This window comes from Salmo salar, chromosome ssa08 (assembly GCF_905237065.1).
Source record: "Salmo salar chromosome ssa08, Ssal_v3.1, whole genome shotgun sequence".
NCBI classification, from domain to species: Eukaryota; Metazoa; Chordata; class Actinopteri; order Salmoniformes; family Salmonidae; genus Salmo; species Salmo salar.
Genome location: NC_059449.1, coordinates 27194887 through 27212925, shown reverse-complemented (window position 1 = coordinate 27212925; position 18039 = coordinate 27194887). Strand labels below are relative to the sequence as shown.

General features: G+C 46.1%; 1 protein-coding gene across 1 annotated transcript in view; it reads left to right on the top strand.

Annotated features, from left to right (window-relative positions):
• The window catches only part of maml3 (mastermind-like transcriptional coactivator 3), a 266132-nt gene that overhangs the window by 234726 nt on the left and 13367 nt on the right, over nt 1-18039 (top strand). The window contains exon 6 of the mRNA XM_045723115.1: nt 3346-4426. Coding sequence (XP_045579071.1) covers nt 3346-4426 — 1081 coding nt within the window. The remainder of the gene's footprint in view (nt 1-3345; nt 4427-18039) is intronic.

The following is an 18039-nucleotide window of genomic DNA, read 5'->3' as shown; positions in this document are numbered from 1 at the left end:
CAACTGGGTCCTGGTTAAGATGTGGTAGTTAAGACGTGGTCGTCAGCAGATACCACTCTGTCAGTCAGAAACATTGACTCCTGTGTGAATGGCCTTTTCCTCTTTCTTTATATTTGGAATGTTAGCACAAACAGACTGGTACCCAGGCTATATATTCCCCAGTATAGTGCATTACTTATGGGCAATAAGATGGAACCCTGATATTCCATAGCCTATAATCCAGACCTGTTTTGTGCTAACATTCCACTCTTTGTACTACATGTTATATGCCCAACAGTTTGACGTATGACATGTAGCACAAACAGACTGGTACCCAGGCTATATATTCCTTTATATAGTGCACTACTGATGGCTAGATGGTTTATGTGACCCTGGCCAAAGGTAGTGCAATTCGTAGTGAATAGGGTGTGAATTGAGACAGTCTAATGTCTCAATTCAGTTCCTGCCTGGCAGTGAGTGAGTGAGTCAGTCAGACAGACGATTAGTGAAATGGTGTCAGAAGAGGTTTATTGAGGGATTTAAAAACCTTTCCATGCTATGCTAGCATTCCTTCTCTGCTCGACCTGTTAACGCCAAGTTTCTGCTACTAATAGAGGGAGAGAGATTCTCCTTTCCGGTTGATTTAGTTTTAACTTTGGTTTGGTACGTAACACTCAGCACTTAATGTTCAGAGTGTTACCTTTCCAGAGTTAAAGAGTCTCTCTCACGTCGTCTCAGTGTCTAGTTCTCTCTGCTTGTCTTTCCATTCTTCATTCTGGATAACAACATCATGTACTTCACATGTGGAATATTGGTGACCTTATAAGAAGTAAACAAACTAGAGGTCGGCCGATTATGATTTTTCAACACCGATACCGATTATTGGAGGGCCAAAAAGATCCGATACCGATCAATCGGCCGAATTTTTTTTTCTTTCATTTATTTGTAATAATGACATTTACAACAATACTGAATGAAAACTTATTTTAACTTAATATAATACATAAATAAAATCAATTTAGCCTCAAATAAATAATGAAACATGTTCAATTTGGTTTAAATAATGCAAAAACAAAGTGTTGGAGAAGAAAGTAAAAGTGCCATATGTGCCATGTAAGAAAGCTAACGTTTTAAGTGCCTTGCTCACAACATGGGAACATATGAAAGCTGGTGGTTCCTTTTAACATCAGTCTTCAATATTCCCAGGTAAGAAGTTTTAGGTTGTAGTTATTATCGGAATTATAGGACTCTTTCTCTCTATAGGATTTGTATTTCATATACCTTTAACTATTGGATTTTCTTATAGGCACTTTAGTATTGCCAGTGTAACAGTATAGCTTCCGTCCCTCTCCTCGCTTCTACCTGGGCTCGAACCAGGAACACATCGACAACAGCCACCCTCAAAGCAGCGTTACCCATGTAGAGCAAGGGGAACAACTACTCCAAGTCTCAGAGCGAGTGACGTTTGAAACGTTATTAGCGCGCACCCGCTAACTAGCTAGCCATTTCACATCGGTTATACCAGCCTAATCTTGGGAGTTGACACGCTTGAAGTCATAAACAGCGCAATGCATTGCGAAGAGCTGCTGGCAAAACGCACGAAAGTGCTGTTTGAATGAATGCTTATTAGCCTGCTGGTGCCTACCACCGCTCAGTCAGACTGCTCTATCAAATCATAGACTTAATTATAATATAATAAACACACAGAAATACGAGCCTTAGCTCATTAATATGGTCGAATCCGGAAACTATCATCTCGAAAACAAAACGTTTTTTCTTTCAGTGAAATACGGAACCGTTCCGTATTTTATCTAACGGGTGGCATCCCTAAGTCTAAATATTCCTGTTACATTGCACAACCTTCAATGTTATGTCATAATTACGTAAAATTCTGGCAAATTAGTTCGCAATGAGCCAGGCGGCCCAAACTGTTGCATATACCCTGACTCTGCGTGCAATGAACGCAAGAGAAGTGACACAATTTCATGTTAGCAGGCAATATTAACTAAATATGCAGGTTTAAAAATATATACTTGTGTATTGATTTTAAGAAAGGCATTGATGTTTATGGTTAGGTACATTGGTGCAACGACAGTGCTTTTTTCGCAAATGCGCTTGTTAAATCATCACCGTTTGTCGAAGTAGGCTGTGATTCGATGAGAAATTAACAGGCACCGCATCGATTATATGCAACGCATGACACGTTAGATAAACTAGTAATATCATCAACCATGTGTAGTTAACTAGTGATTATGAAGATTGATAGTTTTTTATAAGATAAGTTTAAGCTAGCAACTTACCTTGGCTTCTTGCTGCCCTTGCGTAACATGTAGTCAGCCTGCCATGCAGGCTCCTCGTGGAGTGCAATGTAAAGCAGGTGGTTAGAGCGTTGGACTAGTAACCAGAAGGTTGCAAAAACGAATCCCGTCATTGAAAATAAGAATGTGTTCTTAATCTGACTTGCCTAGGTAAATAAAGGTGTAAATTGGCGGCCAAAAATACCGATTACCGATTGTTATGAAAACTTGAAATCGGCCCTAAAACCAACTATGAATAACTTGATCACAGAAACCTCAGTGACCCCTCTGTTGGTCTTTAACACTCCTCTCTCTTCTCCCCTCCTGTCCTCTCTCTTCTCCCCTCCTGTCCTCTCTCTTCTCCCCTCCTGTCCTCTCTCTTCTCTCCTCCTGTCCTCTCTCTTCTCCCCTCCTGTCCTCTCTCTCTCTCCTCCTGTCCTCTCTCTTCTCCCCTCTATTGGTCTTTAACACTACTCTCTCTTCTCCCCTCCTGTCCTCTCCCTCTCCTCCTGTCCTCCCTCTCCTCCCCTCTATTGGTCTTTAACACTACTCTCTCTTCTCTCCTTCTGTCCTCTCTCTCTCCTCCTGTCCTCTCTCTCCTCCCCTCTATTGGTCTTTAACACTACTCTCTCTTCTCCCCTCGTGTCCTCTCTCTCTCCTCCTGTCCTCTCTCTCTCCCCTCCTGTCCTCTCTCTCCTCCCCTCCTGTCCCTCCTCTCCTCCCCTCCTGTCCTCTCTCCCCCCCTCCTGTCCTCTCTCTCTCTCGTCCTCTCTCTCCTCCCCTCTATTGGTCTTTAACACTCCTCTCTCTCCTCCCCTCCTGTCCTCTCTCTCCTCCCCTCCTGTCCTCTCTCTCCTCCCCTCCTGTCCTCTCTCTCTCCTCCCCTCCTGTCCTCTCTCGCTCCTCCCCTCCTGTCCTCTCTCGCTCCTCCCCTCCTGTCCTCTCTCCCCTCCTGTCCTCTCTCTCTCCTCCCCTCCTGTCCCCTCTCTCTCCTCCCGTCCTGTCCTCTCTCTTCTCCTCTCTGCTTCTCTCACCTCTAACCTCTCCTCGTTCCTTTCTGTCCCACCAGGAACGCCCCAGGAGATGGCGGTGAGGAGCCAGGCTCTCCAGAACATCCGCGCCACCCGCCTCCTCCAACAACAACAACAACAACAGAACCAGCAGATGGTCCAGATGAACCAGGGCATCCCAGGGGGCTCGGTGGGTCCACAACCCGACATGGGCCTCCCCTACGGCGGGCAGGGAGCCGGCCAGCAGTCCCTCTACAGCCTCAACCCCTCCATGAGCCAAATGATGCAGCAGCAGCACCAACAGAACCAAAGCGTCCAGGCCTCCATGGGTCTTCCACCAGGACACAACCCAGCGGCGCAGGCCCAGAGGCAGGCAGGAGGAGGGGTTGGAGGTGGAGGAGGATACGGAGGACCACAGGGGATGATGATGAACTCAATGTCCCAGCAGCCCCTCAAGGGCCCGCCCAAAGCCCAGGCCCAGAGGTTGCAGGGCATGCTGGGAATTGGAGGAGGAGGACCACAGGGAGGGATGGGAGGGTGGCCACCCCAGCAGGGGCAGTCCCTCCAGGGGATGGGAGGGCCAGGAGGGGTAGGAGGACCAGGCAGGACTACAGGTGATATGGTGGGCTTTGGCTCGGCCCAGGGGGGCTACGGCTCCATGCAGCCTGGACCGGGACAACAGCCTCCACACCCACGCCTGGCCAAGCAACACTTCCCTGGGCACCCACAGGGACACCCCCACCCCCAGGCTATGGGTCAGGGCCAGCCCATGGACCCCAGGGCTATGAACCCTGCGGCGGGCATGGCCGGGCCCATGATTGCCCCTCACATGGCTGGACCAGGACAGCCCAGGACCAACCAGCCCAGACCCATGGTAATGCCGGGACAGGGGGTGATGGGCCAGGGCGTGCCCAACATGGGGGCGTTTGGACAGGGGCCGGCGATGGGGGTGGGCCCTGGAGGTGGGGGTGGAGGAGGGTATGTGGGACAAGGAGGGGTAGGGGTCGGAGGTCAGCCTCAGGGCTACCAGAGGACGTCTAGTCAGGACCTGTCATCTTATGGATACGGGGCGGGCAGGTGGCGCCCGTCGGGCGGGGGGGTTCGGATTGGCCGACGGGACAGGGGCGGACTTGGACTCAAGTGACGGTTGGATGGAAGAGTTCTTCCCCAACCAATAGCAGAGCTGGTAATGTACTGGGGAGTTTTTACTGGAGGGACTAACGACAAACTGCGTGGGGGAAACTTTATTGAGACGAGAGAACTGGACAGACAAACGGACAGTCGCCATATTTTGTTTTGTAAAGCATGAACGGACAAGAAGAAGAGTTCTGTGTCGTGCATTTATGTGTGTGTGTGTGTGTGTGTGTGTGTGTGTGTGTGTGTGTGTGTGTGTGTGTGTGAGTGTGTGTATGGTAAACGTGGTCTGGTGGTTGTGAAATATCATTCAAGAAAGGGAAGTGAATTTGGTTTTGTTGTCCTTTTGGGCCATGTTTTAAACCCAACCCTTTAGCAGTGTGTCAACTGGGCCGATAGGTTAAGACAGGAGAGACAGGAGACTGACTACAAGACAGGAGAGAGACAGGAGACTGACTACAAGACAGGAGAGACGGGAGACTGACTACAAGACAGGAGAGACAGGAGACTGACTACAAGACAGGAGAGAGACAGGAGACTGACTACAAGACAGGAGAGACGGGAGACTGACTACAAGACAGGAGAGACGGGAGACTGACTACAAGACAGGAGAGACAGGAGACTGACTACAAGACAGGAGAGACAGGAGACTGACTACAAGACAGGAGAGACAGGAGACTGACTACAAGACAGGAGAGACAGGAGACTGACTACAAGACAGGAGAGACAGGAGACTGACTACAAGACAGGAGACTGACTACAAGACAGGAGAGACGGGAGACTGACTACAAGACAGGAGAGACGGGAGACTGACTACAAGACAGGAGAGAGACAGGAGACTGACTACAAGACAGGAGAGACGGGAGACTGACTACAAGACAGGAGAGACGGGAGACTGACTACAAGACAGGAGAGACAGGAGACTGACTACAAGACAGGAGACTGACTACAAGACAGGAGAGACGGGAGACTGACTACAAGACAGGAGAGACGGGAGACTGACTACAAGACAGGAGAGACAGGAGACTGACTACAAGACAGGAGACTGACTACAAGACAGGAGAGACGGGAGACTGACTACAAGACAGGAGAGACGGGAGACTGACTACAAGACAGGAGAGACAGGAGACTGACTACAAGACAGGAGACTGACTACAAGACAGGAGAGACGGGAGACTGACTACAAGACAGGAGAGAGACAGGAGACTGACTACAAGACAGGAGAGAGACAGGAGACTGACTACAAGACAGGAGAGACAGGAGACTGACTACAAGACAGGAGAGACAGGAGACTGACTACAAGACAGGAGACTGACTACAAGACAGGAGACTGACTACAAGACAGGAGAGACGGGAGACTGACTACAAGACAGGAGAGAGACAGGAGACTGACTACAAGACAGGAGAGACGGGAGACTGACTACAAGACAGGAGAGACGGGAGACTGACTACAAGACAGGAGAGAGACAGGAGACTGACTACAAGACAGGAGAGAGACAGGAGACTAACTACAAGACAGGAGAGAGACAGGAGACTGACTACAAGACAGGAGAGACAGGAGACTGACTACAAGACAGGAGAGAGACAGGAGACTGACTACAAGACAGGAGAGAGACAGGAGACTGACTACAAGACAGGAGAGACAGGAGACTGACTACAAGACAGGAGAGAGACAGGAGACTGACTACAAGACAGGAGAGAGACGGGAGACTGACTACAAGACAGGAGAGAGACAGGAGACTGACTACAAGACAGGAGACTGACTACAAGACAGGAGACTGACTACAAGACAGGAGACTGACTACAAGACAGGAGACTGACTACAAGACAGGAGAGACGGGAGACTGACTACAAGACAGGAGAGAGACGGGAGACTGACTACAAGACAGGAGAGAGACGGGAGACTGACTACAAGACAGGAGAGAGACGGGAGACTGACTACAAGACAGGAGAGAGACAGGAGACTGACTACAAGACAGGAGACTGACTACAAGACAGGAGACTGACTACAAGACAGGAGACTGACTACAAGACAGGAGACTGACTACAAGACAGGAGAGACAGGAGACTGACTACAAGACAGGAGAGACAGGAGACTGACTACAAGACAGGAGAGACAGGAGACTGACTACAAGACAGGAGAGACAGGAGACTGACTACAAGACAGGAGAGACGGGAGACTGACTACAAGACAGGAGAGAGACAGGAAACTGACTACAAGACAGGAGAGACAGGAGACTGACTACAAGACAGGAGAGACAGGCGACTGACTACAAGACAGGAGAGACAGGAGACTGACTACAAGACAGGAGAGACGGGAGACTGACTACAAGACAGGAGAGACAGGAGACTGACTACAAGACAGGAGAGACAGGAGACTGACTACAAGACAGGAGACTGACTACAAGACAGGAGAGACAGGAGACTGACTACAAGACAGGAGAGAGACAGGAAACTGACTACAAGACAGGAGAGAGACAGGAGACTGACTACAAGACAGGAGACTGACTACAAGACAGGAGACTGACTACAAGACAAGACTGACTACAAGCTCTCAAACAGGGGAGAATCGTTTTAATATTTGTTTTTCAATATAGGGGTAGGAAATCTATATGTATTTTTCCAGTATTAGTTTTTCTTCGATACCTGGGTTATTGGATTGTGTCTGACAGGTTTGACATCTATCCCCTCCACGTTATATTCATGCTGTGTGTGATGGCGTGTGATCGTAGCATTTCTACACATGCAGGTCCCTTTGAAAGACAGACGAGAGACAGACAGACAGACAAGCAGACAGACAGGCAGACAAGGAGATAAATACACACACACGCCGTCACGTCAACCCACTTCTGTGACAGCCGTCAGAGCTCAGAAGAGAGCTGTCACCTCTGTCTATCTGAGAAGTGGTTGAGATCACTCTCTCTACTCGCATTTCTTCCCTGTTTCACATTTCTATTCACCCTCCCCTCTCTCACTCCCTGCCCAACCTCTCTCTTTCTCACTCTCCCTTCCCTACGTCCCCTCGCTCGCTCTCCCTCCCTTCCCACTCTTTCCCTCCCTCTCTCCCTCCCTACCCCGTCTCTTTCTCACTCTCACTCTCCCCTCCCTCCCTCCCTCCCTCCCCTCTCTCCCTCCCTCCCTTCCCACTCTTTCCCTCTCCCTCCCTCTCTCCATCCATCCCTCCCACTCTCTCTCCCCCTCTCTCCATCCCTCCCCACTCTCTCCCTCCCTCCCCTCTCTCCTCTCTAGAGACTTGTTTTTGTCTGCGTTCGTTGGTTTGTTCGTCTGGCTGTGTGTAACTGTGAAAACATCAAAACAAAACAGATTGCGGTCTTCTTTTGTGGCGGTATTTAGCGCAGGCGCTGTGTGGTCGCCCCACAGTCCTGTTGCTAAGCAACCGGCCTGCTCTCTCTTTCTGAGCCGAGCTTCTCTTCATTTCCTGTTCACTGGTAGCTGTTGCACACATGCCACACACACAGCACACACACACCACTCCCCGACGGCTGAAAGGAGAAGTAGATTATTGTCAGTCAGTCAGTTAGTCAGTCAGTCAGGCAGTTAAGGGAGTAGTGGCAACAACATAACATCATCCTGTCTGTGTTATTATCAGATATATATAAATGGATTAAAAACACGTATAGCAGAAGGATTAGCTAGGCATTGAATGTATTCAAGCACCACAAGTGACTTCATTTGAAATAGAAACTAACAACCGTTGTCGGCCATCTTGGATCCCCTCGGACATGGGGTTTTTCTCCTTTTGTTTTTGTACATGTGTTTATTGATTTGTTTTAAATTTTAATTTCTTCCCGAATTGGTCTGAAATGAAATGTTATTTTGACAGTTAACTTTACCTTCAACGCAATTCATACTATCTCTGTTCTCTTCTCTGTTGCTGTAGTCTAGTAGGCCTACATACAACAAGCTGTTGATGAATCAGGCAATCTGAGCTCTGTTTAGTTGATTCCATGTGTTGCAACCATGAGCTGTTTGACTGTGAAGAGAAATACATACAGGCCTCCAACCCTAACGAGATGGAGAGGTTTAAAAATGAGCTTGTGGTGGTGGCTAGTACAATTACTCTATTACCAGTGTTTCCCCCCTTTCCCCCCCAACGGTGAGATGTTGGATGGAGAAAGAGGTAGGTTTGTCCCCAGGCTTCTCTAAACGTCAGTGTAATGAGAACATGAGGATTCTGTCATGTCAACAAACCAGCCAAAAAGCCTTCTACTAGTCTTAACTAACCCCATGTTTAGTTCACTTCCTCGCCATAGCAACCACACAAATGTTGTTGATTATATTCTGTCAAATATACACATTGTTTTTGTGTATCTAAGTGAGTTGAAAGACCTCTCTCCAAAGCACAGCTACGGTTGGTAAAACGCCCATGAAATTGTTTTGATAAATGTTTTTATTTGATATTTTGAGAATGTAGGCTGTCCTCTGTGGTTCTGTAGTGTTGTGAGAAAGACCGGCTCCAGGTCAGAGTATCCCTTAAAGGGAGATCTAGGGTCAGTTTCCCATCCTTAAACCCGAACCTTCACTGTTGGGAGAGGACAAACACAAAACTGATCTTAGATCAGTGTCTAAGGGGCGTAACTTCGTCCTACTCAGAGGGGGCTGCCGTCGAGTGTGAAGGGTGAGAATTAAACACTTCCTGGTCAGTGTTATGGATCCTAAAGGTCACGTAAGGTCGCGACCCTTGACTTTTGGTCCTCTTTGTCAAAGTGAAGGATTTCCCTTCCAACAAAAAAAAAGAAGCTTCCTCCAAATATCATTGGCTGTATCCCCAATGGCACCTTATTCCCTATGGGCCCTGGTTGAAAGTAGTGCACTAGATAGGGAATAGGGTGGTATTTGTGGAGCAGACATTATTTCCGGGACCAAGTCAAACGTAGACGTAATTTTTCGATATCATTTATTGTCGTTAACTGTTGTCCTTTCTCTTTTTGTCTTTTTCCTTTCACTTTGAGTTTTTCACTGGTGCTGATGTACATGTGATGACGATGAGGAAAAATATATCGAATAAATAATGGCTATTTGTAAATATGTTTTTACATCAGATAATACTGTCTCTACTCTGTAAAGAAATGACCGTTTGTTTGTTTTTATTAAAAATAGAGGAGTATTTTTATTTCCGTAATTTTTTTCCACTCTTAACCCATCAGAGCTATGCCATTGCACTTCTGACGATGTCTTACTACTAATTTCTATTGTAAACTTCTTCTAATGTTGATTTTGAAGTTATTTTTTTCTAGTTTGAGATTTTGACTCTGTACCTAAAGCAGTGATGATTTCTTTTTATCCTGTACAGAATTCTGAAAATGTTAACACAAGACAATTACAAAAAATAAAACAAAACACTTGTTTTTCTAAAAAGATACAAATAAAGAGAGAATGTTCTCGCTGATCATATTAAATATGTCTTCAGTCTGGTGGTTTATGTGTGAGAGTACAACATTTACATGTGAGTCATTTAGCAGACGTTAACCAGAGAGACTTACAGTAGTGAGTGGATACATTGTTGTACTTTTTCCCATACTGGTCCCCCGTGGGAATGGAACCCACAACCCTGGTGTTGCAGGTGCCGCGCTCTACCAACTGAGTGTTTGTCTTGTAGGAATCCTTTGTTCATTGCTAGCACGCATAACACAAACACTATCTGTTACGACCAACTGAACTACCAGAGATTCAATGCAAACTTTCATTTTGTTCCATATTCACCTACTCTAAAATGAATGAATGTGTTTGAGGTTGATGATGTACACATACAAATGCTTAGGCGACACAGTCATGCTTTTCCCCGGAAGTCATTTACATCATTTAAATGACATCTGCTAAAGAGCAGCGCTGCCTTAATTCAGTCTGAAGATTATAATAATCATGACTCATACTCGCTGTCCTCCTGGAGGGATAGAGAGAAACCATACTGATGCGCCTTCTCTACCAATCATTCTCTTTCTCGCTCCCTTTTTTTTTCCATCTGTATAGCCCCTCTCTTTACGGTATACCCCCTCTCTCTCTCTCTTTCTCTCTCTCTTTACGGTATACCCCCTCTCTCTCTCTTTCTCTCTCTTTACAGTATAGCCCCTCTCTCTCTTTCTCTGTCTTGACGTTGATGAATAGAAAATCATGGAGATGACAACATCATTACTCATCCTCAGGACAGACGGACACACCACCTAGAATAGAGGAGAGGAAGATAAGGGGGAGGAGAGGGGTGTAGTCACATATAGGGGGAGGGACAGAGGAGACTGCTTCGACTGCATGTGGTACAAGAACGTAAGATGAGAGGGGGAGAAAATATATGGAATTGATATATTATATATTACTATATATTATATGATATGTTATTACTATATTATTATATTACTATATATTGTATATCATTATATATTAAGAGAGGGGGAGGAGAAAATAATAGTTGGAGGGAAGAGAGAAAAAAGAGGAAGAGCTCTTCGGGAGAGGGAAAAGAGAGGGACAGTAGAGGAAGAGAGAGCGTGTGTGTGTGTGTGTGTGTGTAGAGTCCTGTCTGTAGTCTGTATAAGTAGCAGTGTGATTAATGCAGAAGCCTCAGTGTGAGCTGTAGAGGAGGATGAGGCCACCAGATAACACTACGGAACACGGGAGATGTGACTAGCCCTCTGCACAGCACAATAAATAACACACAAACACACAGTATCGCTTTCAGTTTTTTCAAGCACACACACATAGGCTACTCAATCAGCTGCGCATACACACATTTCTTCTCTCGCTCTTTGTTTTTTTTTGTCAGTCTTTCTCTCTTTTCCACTCAAACAAACTCTCCTCGTTAAGTAGCTTGCTTTGTGTTCACGCACTTAGTACAGTCTGGTAGTTTCTCCCGTCAGTTCACGGGTGCAGGGGTAAGGTTTTTCTGGTTTTGTATTGCTATGGCGCCCTCTTGTGTGTAGTTATTGAAAATGTCAGGTAGGCAAACCGTTTTGTCTGTCTGAACCGGTCGGCATATTGATATACAGACTATTTAACAAATATCAAATGTGTTGATTGTTTGCTACATTTTTTGGGACGGTGAATTATTATAAAAAAAAATGTTTTACATCCTACATCAAAATAGACCTACTTGATAATGGTTTGTTGATCATGTTTGAATGGTTAGTATTAGGAAAGTAGGCCGATTTAGGATGGAATAACAGCTTGTGTTGTGTTGCACTGAGTGCGGGTACATTAGTCTACTTGCCCGGGACCCTACCCATTTAAACATGCACAACAAATCCTCACCAGCTACTAGAGCTATATGGCTGCTGCACATAATCAGACAACAACCCAAACATTTACAGTTGCATTGTTGACATGACCAATATTAGTGTGTATTTAGCTCTCTGAAATGCACGCTCGAAAGCGTCCTCGTACGAACACGCACCGGCCTCGTTCGACCCTGAGGAGAAGCTAGTCTGTCATTTTGGGTTGTGACCCCTCAACCCCCTGGGTTGTCTCCCCTTCCCTTTCTGTCTGCCACCACGTGAGAGAGGAGAGTGACTCGGAGAGAACAAGGCGGAGAGAGAGAATCATTTAGCTAAACCACTCTCTGTTTACATGTGCTGGATACGAGGCAACATGCCGACAATAACCCTACCGCAGAAAGAGAACACACTCTTCAAAAGAATTGTGGTGACTTGATTGTTGTTGTATTTTGTTGTTGCAACTGTAGCTATCAGTTTTTATAAAGAGCCACCGGTACCGTCATAGTCCTTGCCCGGTGCTTGGTTCCTCCATCCGCACGAATACAAACTGCAGTCGTCCCGCCTGTTTAGTAAACCGGCCGGCTGCAATCTCAGACTGAATAAAGACAGTTCGTGGATGGTGGTGTTCAGTCTGTTATCAGCGCTCTCCATGGAGACTAGCTAGCTACACTAGCTAGTTATACAGTAGTTAGTTATACAGTAGTTAGTTATACAGTAGTTAGTTATACAGTAGCTAGTTATACACTAGTTAGTTATACAGTAGTTAGTTAAACAGTAGTTAGTTATACAGTAGCTAGCTACAGTAGTTAGTTATACACTAGTTAATTATACAGTAGTTAGTTATACAGTAGTTAGTTATACAGTAGCTAGTTATACAGTAGCTAGTTATACAGTAGCTAGTTATACAGTAGTTAGGCATACAGTAGCTAGTTATACAGTAGTTAGGCATACAGTAGTTAGTTATACAGTAGTTAGTTATACAGTAGCTAGTTATACAGTAGCTAGTTATACAGTAGTTAGTTATACAGTAGTTAGTTATACAGTAGTTAGGCATACAGTAGCTAGTTATACAGTAGCTAGTTATACAGTAGTTAGTTATACAGTAGCTAGTTATACAGTAGTTAGGCATAGAGTAGCTAGTTATACAGTAGTTAGTTATACAGTAGTTAGTTATACAGTAGCTAGTTATACAGTAGCTAGTTATACAGTAATTAGTTATACAGTAGTTAGGCAAGGCAGTTTAAACAATTGCTATCTAGCAGCCCTAACGCGTTAGTTAACTAACTACCAGGAAGCCAAGGTCTAGTAAACAGCTTGTCGTTAGAGTCATGAAATGTTCCCCAAGACCCGTTTCTTCATTCAACAACTGTTTGGTAACGTTTGTATTGGTTTGATTTGTTCTATTACTTTTGGATGACAAGTGGAATCAGTAGTGTCCCGGTAAAACGTCACATTTTACGACACCTATCCGGTGTATGTGACAATAAAACATATAACGTTAAATGAACTAATATCAGGGGTACATTAGTTTACTAGCTAGTTAGCTACAGTTACTTAGGACCATAACTGTCAACTTCAAATGGGCTATAGTTAGTTAGCTAGTAGCAAGTTGTCTTAGCTCCTGTAACTACGTTAGCTAGTTAGTTAACTGTAGATATCTAGCTAACCAAGTAAAACTAAATCTGAGCTGTTTTATCTAGATGACTAGTTATATTTCTCTAAATAGTCACATAGGCTTTCCATACAAACAATAAAGCATTGTCCTGTGTCAGCAAGTCTAGCTAGTCAGCTACTTGTGCTAGCATAGCTGGATAGACTGATAGACTGTTTGGTGGTTGCTAGCTAACCTAGCTGTGTTTGTAAAGTTGTACCAACTAGTGTTGTTACTAGTTAGAGAATCTATCTATCTTGCAGAATGACAGCTGAGAGTTAGCTGTTCATCTAGCTAGCCTGGCCTGTCCTGTCCTGAACTCAACTCTAACTGGGAAAACTTTCAAAGCAGAAATTAGCTTATGTTTTTTGACACACCAGTCTTTGTTGTGATGCATATGATCTGTTTTATGGGACACATGTAATTCCTGTCACTAACTGATGTAGGGAACTACATATTGATCAGCCCTTGCCAATAGCATGCTATAGCATGTATGTATGGTGTGGTCAGTTTGGCTTCCTCACTCTTGATCCTGGAAGAGGGGTTACGTTTGCTTTTCAGCTGCTTACCTTCTAGCAACTGCTTTTGTTTTTAGGGAACTCAGTCAGGGGCCTCAATTTACTGTTGCCAGGTAGAATAGTAGAAAACACAAGGTGACGTTTCAAAACGTCGTTGTGCATCAGCAGTTTCTCTTGTAATGTCAGTCACTGGTAGTCAGTCAATTAGCCCTTGTAAGCAAAACAAATGTAGGTTGCTAAATGTGTTTAGTGGCCAGCTAGCTGAACTTGTTATCATGGTTGAATTACCGGCCAGGGGGGGTCCCCATTGATTTTATTAGTCAGTCTCACTATGATATCATATTTAAAACCACAAACATTTCTCTTCACCCTGTGGCAAAATGTGTAATACTGTGTGAAATTAGTAAAAGATTGCAAAATCTTCTCTCTGCCCCATGGCAAAATGTGTAGGATCGCAGCAAACTTGCTTTAAAACAGCAACATTTTCTCTCATGGCAAAATGTGTAGATTTGTGCCAAATTAACTTTAAAACATAAATAATTTCTCTCCACTTCAAGAGGCTGGGGGTTGGATGTGGGTACTAGTACCAATGAACAACTACCTTCATGATGGGTTAAGGTTTTTTGTGCCCCACATCAAGTTGCCCCCCCTGCACTACTGTGAAACACACAGAAGTCAAAGAAGTACTTCCTGGTCTGAGCCTGGTGGCTTCCTGCTGTGCGTAACACCTGTCTGGTGTCACCAGGGGATTCAACTCATCACCATGTGCTAGAGATGTCTGGCTAACCCACCGTACATAGCGTGGGTTCTGATTCTATTTCTTTGGCCAAACCCTCCCGGAGAGCTACTGGGTCGGCACAGTGCAGGTCTTTGTTACAGCCCAGCACTGTACTAAAACACACCTGATGCATCTAGGCCTATTCATGGTGCTGATCAGCAGCTGATTAGCTGAATTAGGTGTGTGTATTATAATAGGGCTGGAGAAAAATCCTCAAGACTTAGAGAGAGAGAACTGTATGGAGGGAGAACACTAGGACTGTATGGAGGGTGAAGACTAGGACTGTATGGAGGGAGAACACTAGGACTGTATGGAGGGTGAAGACTAGGACTGTATGGAGGGAGAACACTAGGACTGTATGGAGGGAGAACACTAGGACTGTATGGAGGGTGAAGACTAGGACTGTATGGAGGGTGAAGACTAGGACTGTATGGAGGGTGAAGACTAGGACAGTGTGGAGGGAGAACACTAGGACTGTATGGAGGGTGAAGACTAGGACTGTATGGAGGGTGCAGACTAGGACTGTACGGACGGAGAACACTAGGACTGTATGGAGGGTGAAGACTAGGACTGTATGGAGGGTGAAGACTAGGACAGTATGGAGGGTGAAGACTAGGACTGTATGGAGGGTGAAGACTAGGACTGTATGGAGGGAGAACACTAGGACTGTATGGAGGGTGAAGACTAGGACTGTATGGAGGGAGAACACTAGGACTGTGTGGAGGGAGAAGACTAGGACTGTATGGAGGGTGAAGACTAGGACTGTATGGAGGGTGAAGACTAGGACTGTATGGAGGGTGAAGACTAGGACTGTATGGAGGGTGAAGACTAGGACTGTATGGAGGGAGAACACTAGGACTGTATGGAGGGTGAAGACTAGGACTGTATGGAGGGTGAAGACTAGGACTGTATGGAGGGTGAAGACTAGGACAGTATGGAGGGAGAACACTAGGACTGTATGGAGGGTGAAGACTAGGACTGTATGGAGGGTGAAGACTAGGACTGTGTGGAGGTAGAAGACTAGAACTGTATGGAGGGAGAACACTAGGACTGTATGGAGGGAGAACACTAGGACTGTATGGAGGGTGAAGACTAGGACTGTATGGAGGGTGAAGACTAGGACTGTATGGAGGGTGAAGACTAGGACTGTATGGAGGGAGAACACTAGGACTGTATGGAGGGTGAAGACTAGGACTGTATGGAGGGTGAAGACTAGGACTGTATGGAGGGAGAACACTAGGACTGTATGGAGGGTGAAGACTAGGACTGTATGGAGGGTGAAGACTAGGACTGTATGGAGGGAGAACACTAGGACTGTATGGAGGGTGAAGACTAGGACTGTATGGAGGGTGAAGACTAGGACTGTATGGAGGGAGAACACTAGGACTGTATGGAGGGTGAAGACTAGGACTGTATGGAGGGTGAAGACTAGGACTGTATGGAGGGAGAACACTAGGACTGTATGGAGGGTGAAGACTAGGACTGTATGGAGGGAGAACACTAGGACTGTATGGAGGGAGAACACTAGGACTGTATGGAGGGTGAAGACTAGGACTGTATGGAGGGTGAAGACTAGGACTGTATGGAGGGTGAAGACTAGGACTGTGTGGAGGTAGAAGACTAGAACTGTATGGAGGGAGAACACTAGGACTGTATGGAGGGAGAACACTAGGACTGTATGGAGGGTGAAGACTAGGACTGTATGGAGGGTGAAGACTAGGACTGTATGGAGGGTGAAGACTAGGACTGTATGGAGGGAGAACACTAGGACTGTATGGAGGGAGAACACTAGGACTGTATGGAGGGTGAAGACTAGGACTATGGAGGGAGAACACTAGGACTGTATGGAGGGTGAAGACTAGGACTGTATGGAGGGTGAAGACTAGGACTGTATGGAGGGAGAAGACTAGGACTGTATGGAGGGTGAAGACTAGGACTGTATGGAGGGTGAAGACTAGGACAGTGTGGAGGTAGAAGACTAGGACTGTATGGAGGGAGAACACTAGGACTGTATGGAGGGTGAAGACTAGGACTGTATGGAGGGTGAAGACTAGGACTGTATGGAGGGTGAAGACTAGGACTGTATGGAGGGTGAAGACTAGGACTGTATGGAGGGTGAAGACTAGGACTGTATGGAGGGAGAACACTAGGACTGTATGGAGGGTGAAGACTAGGACTGTATGGAGGGTGAAGACTAGGACTGTGTGGAGGGAGAAGACTAGGACTGTATGGAGGGAGAAGACTAGGACTGTATGGAGGGTGAAGACTAGGACTGTATGGAGGGTGAAGACTAGGACTGTATGGAGGGTGAAGACTAGGACTGTATGGAGGGGAGAAGACTAGAACTGTATGGAGGGTGAAGACTAGGACTGTATGGAGGGAGAACACTAGGACTGTATGGAGGGTGAAGACTAGGACTGTATGGAGGGAGAACACTAGGACTGTATGGAGGGTGAAGACTAGGACTGTATGGAGGGTGAAGACTAGGACTGTATGGAGGGTGAAGACTAGGACTGTATGGAGGGTGAAGACTAGGACTGTATGGAGGGTGAAGACTAGGACTGTATGGAGGGTGAAGACTAGGACTGTGTGGAGGTAGAAGACTAGAACTGTATGGAGGGTGAACACTAGGACTGTATGGAGGGTGAAGACTAGGACTGTATGGAGGGAGAACACTAGGACTGTATGGAGGGTGAAGACTAGGACTGTATGGAGGGAGAACACTAGGACTGTATGGAGGGTGAAGACTAGGACTGTATGGAGGGTGAAGACTAGGACTGTATGGAGGGTGAAGACTAGGACTGTGTGGAGGTAGAAGACTAGAACTGTATGGAGGGAGAACACTAGGACTGTATGGAGGGTGAAGACTAGGACTGTATGGAGGGTGAAGACTAGGACTGTATGGAGGGAGAACACTAGGACTGTATGGAGGGTGAAGACTAGGACTGTATGGAGGGAGAACACTAGGACTGTATGGAGGGAGAAGACTAGGACTGTATGGAGGGAGAACACTAGGACTGTATGGAGGGTGAAGACTAGGACTGTATGGAGGGAGAACACTAGGACTGTATGGAGGGTGAAGACTAGGACTGTATGGAGGGTGAAGACTAGGACTGTATGGAGGGAGAACACTAGGACTGTATGGAGGGTGAAGACTAGGACTGTATGGAGGGTAGAAGACTAGGACTGTATGGAGGGAGAACACTAGGACTGTATGGAGGGTGAAGACTAGGACTGTATGGAGGGTGAAGACTAGGACTGTATGGAGGGTGAAGACTAGGACTGTATGGAGGGAGAACACTAGGACTGTATGGAGGGTGAAGACTAGGACTGTATGGAGGGTGAAGACTAGGACTGTATGGAGGGAGAACACTAGGACTGTATGGAGGGTGAAGACTAGGACTGTATGGAGGGTGAAGACTAGGACTGTATGGAGGGAGAAACACTAG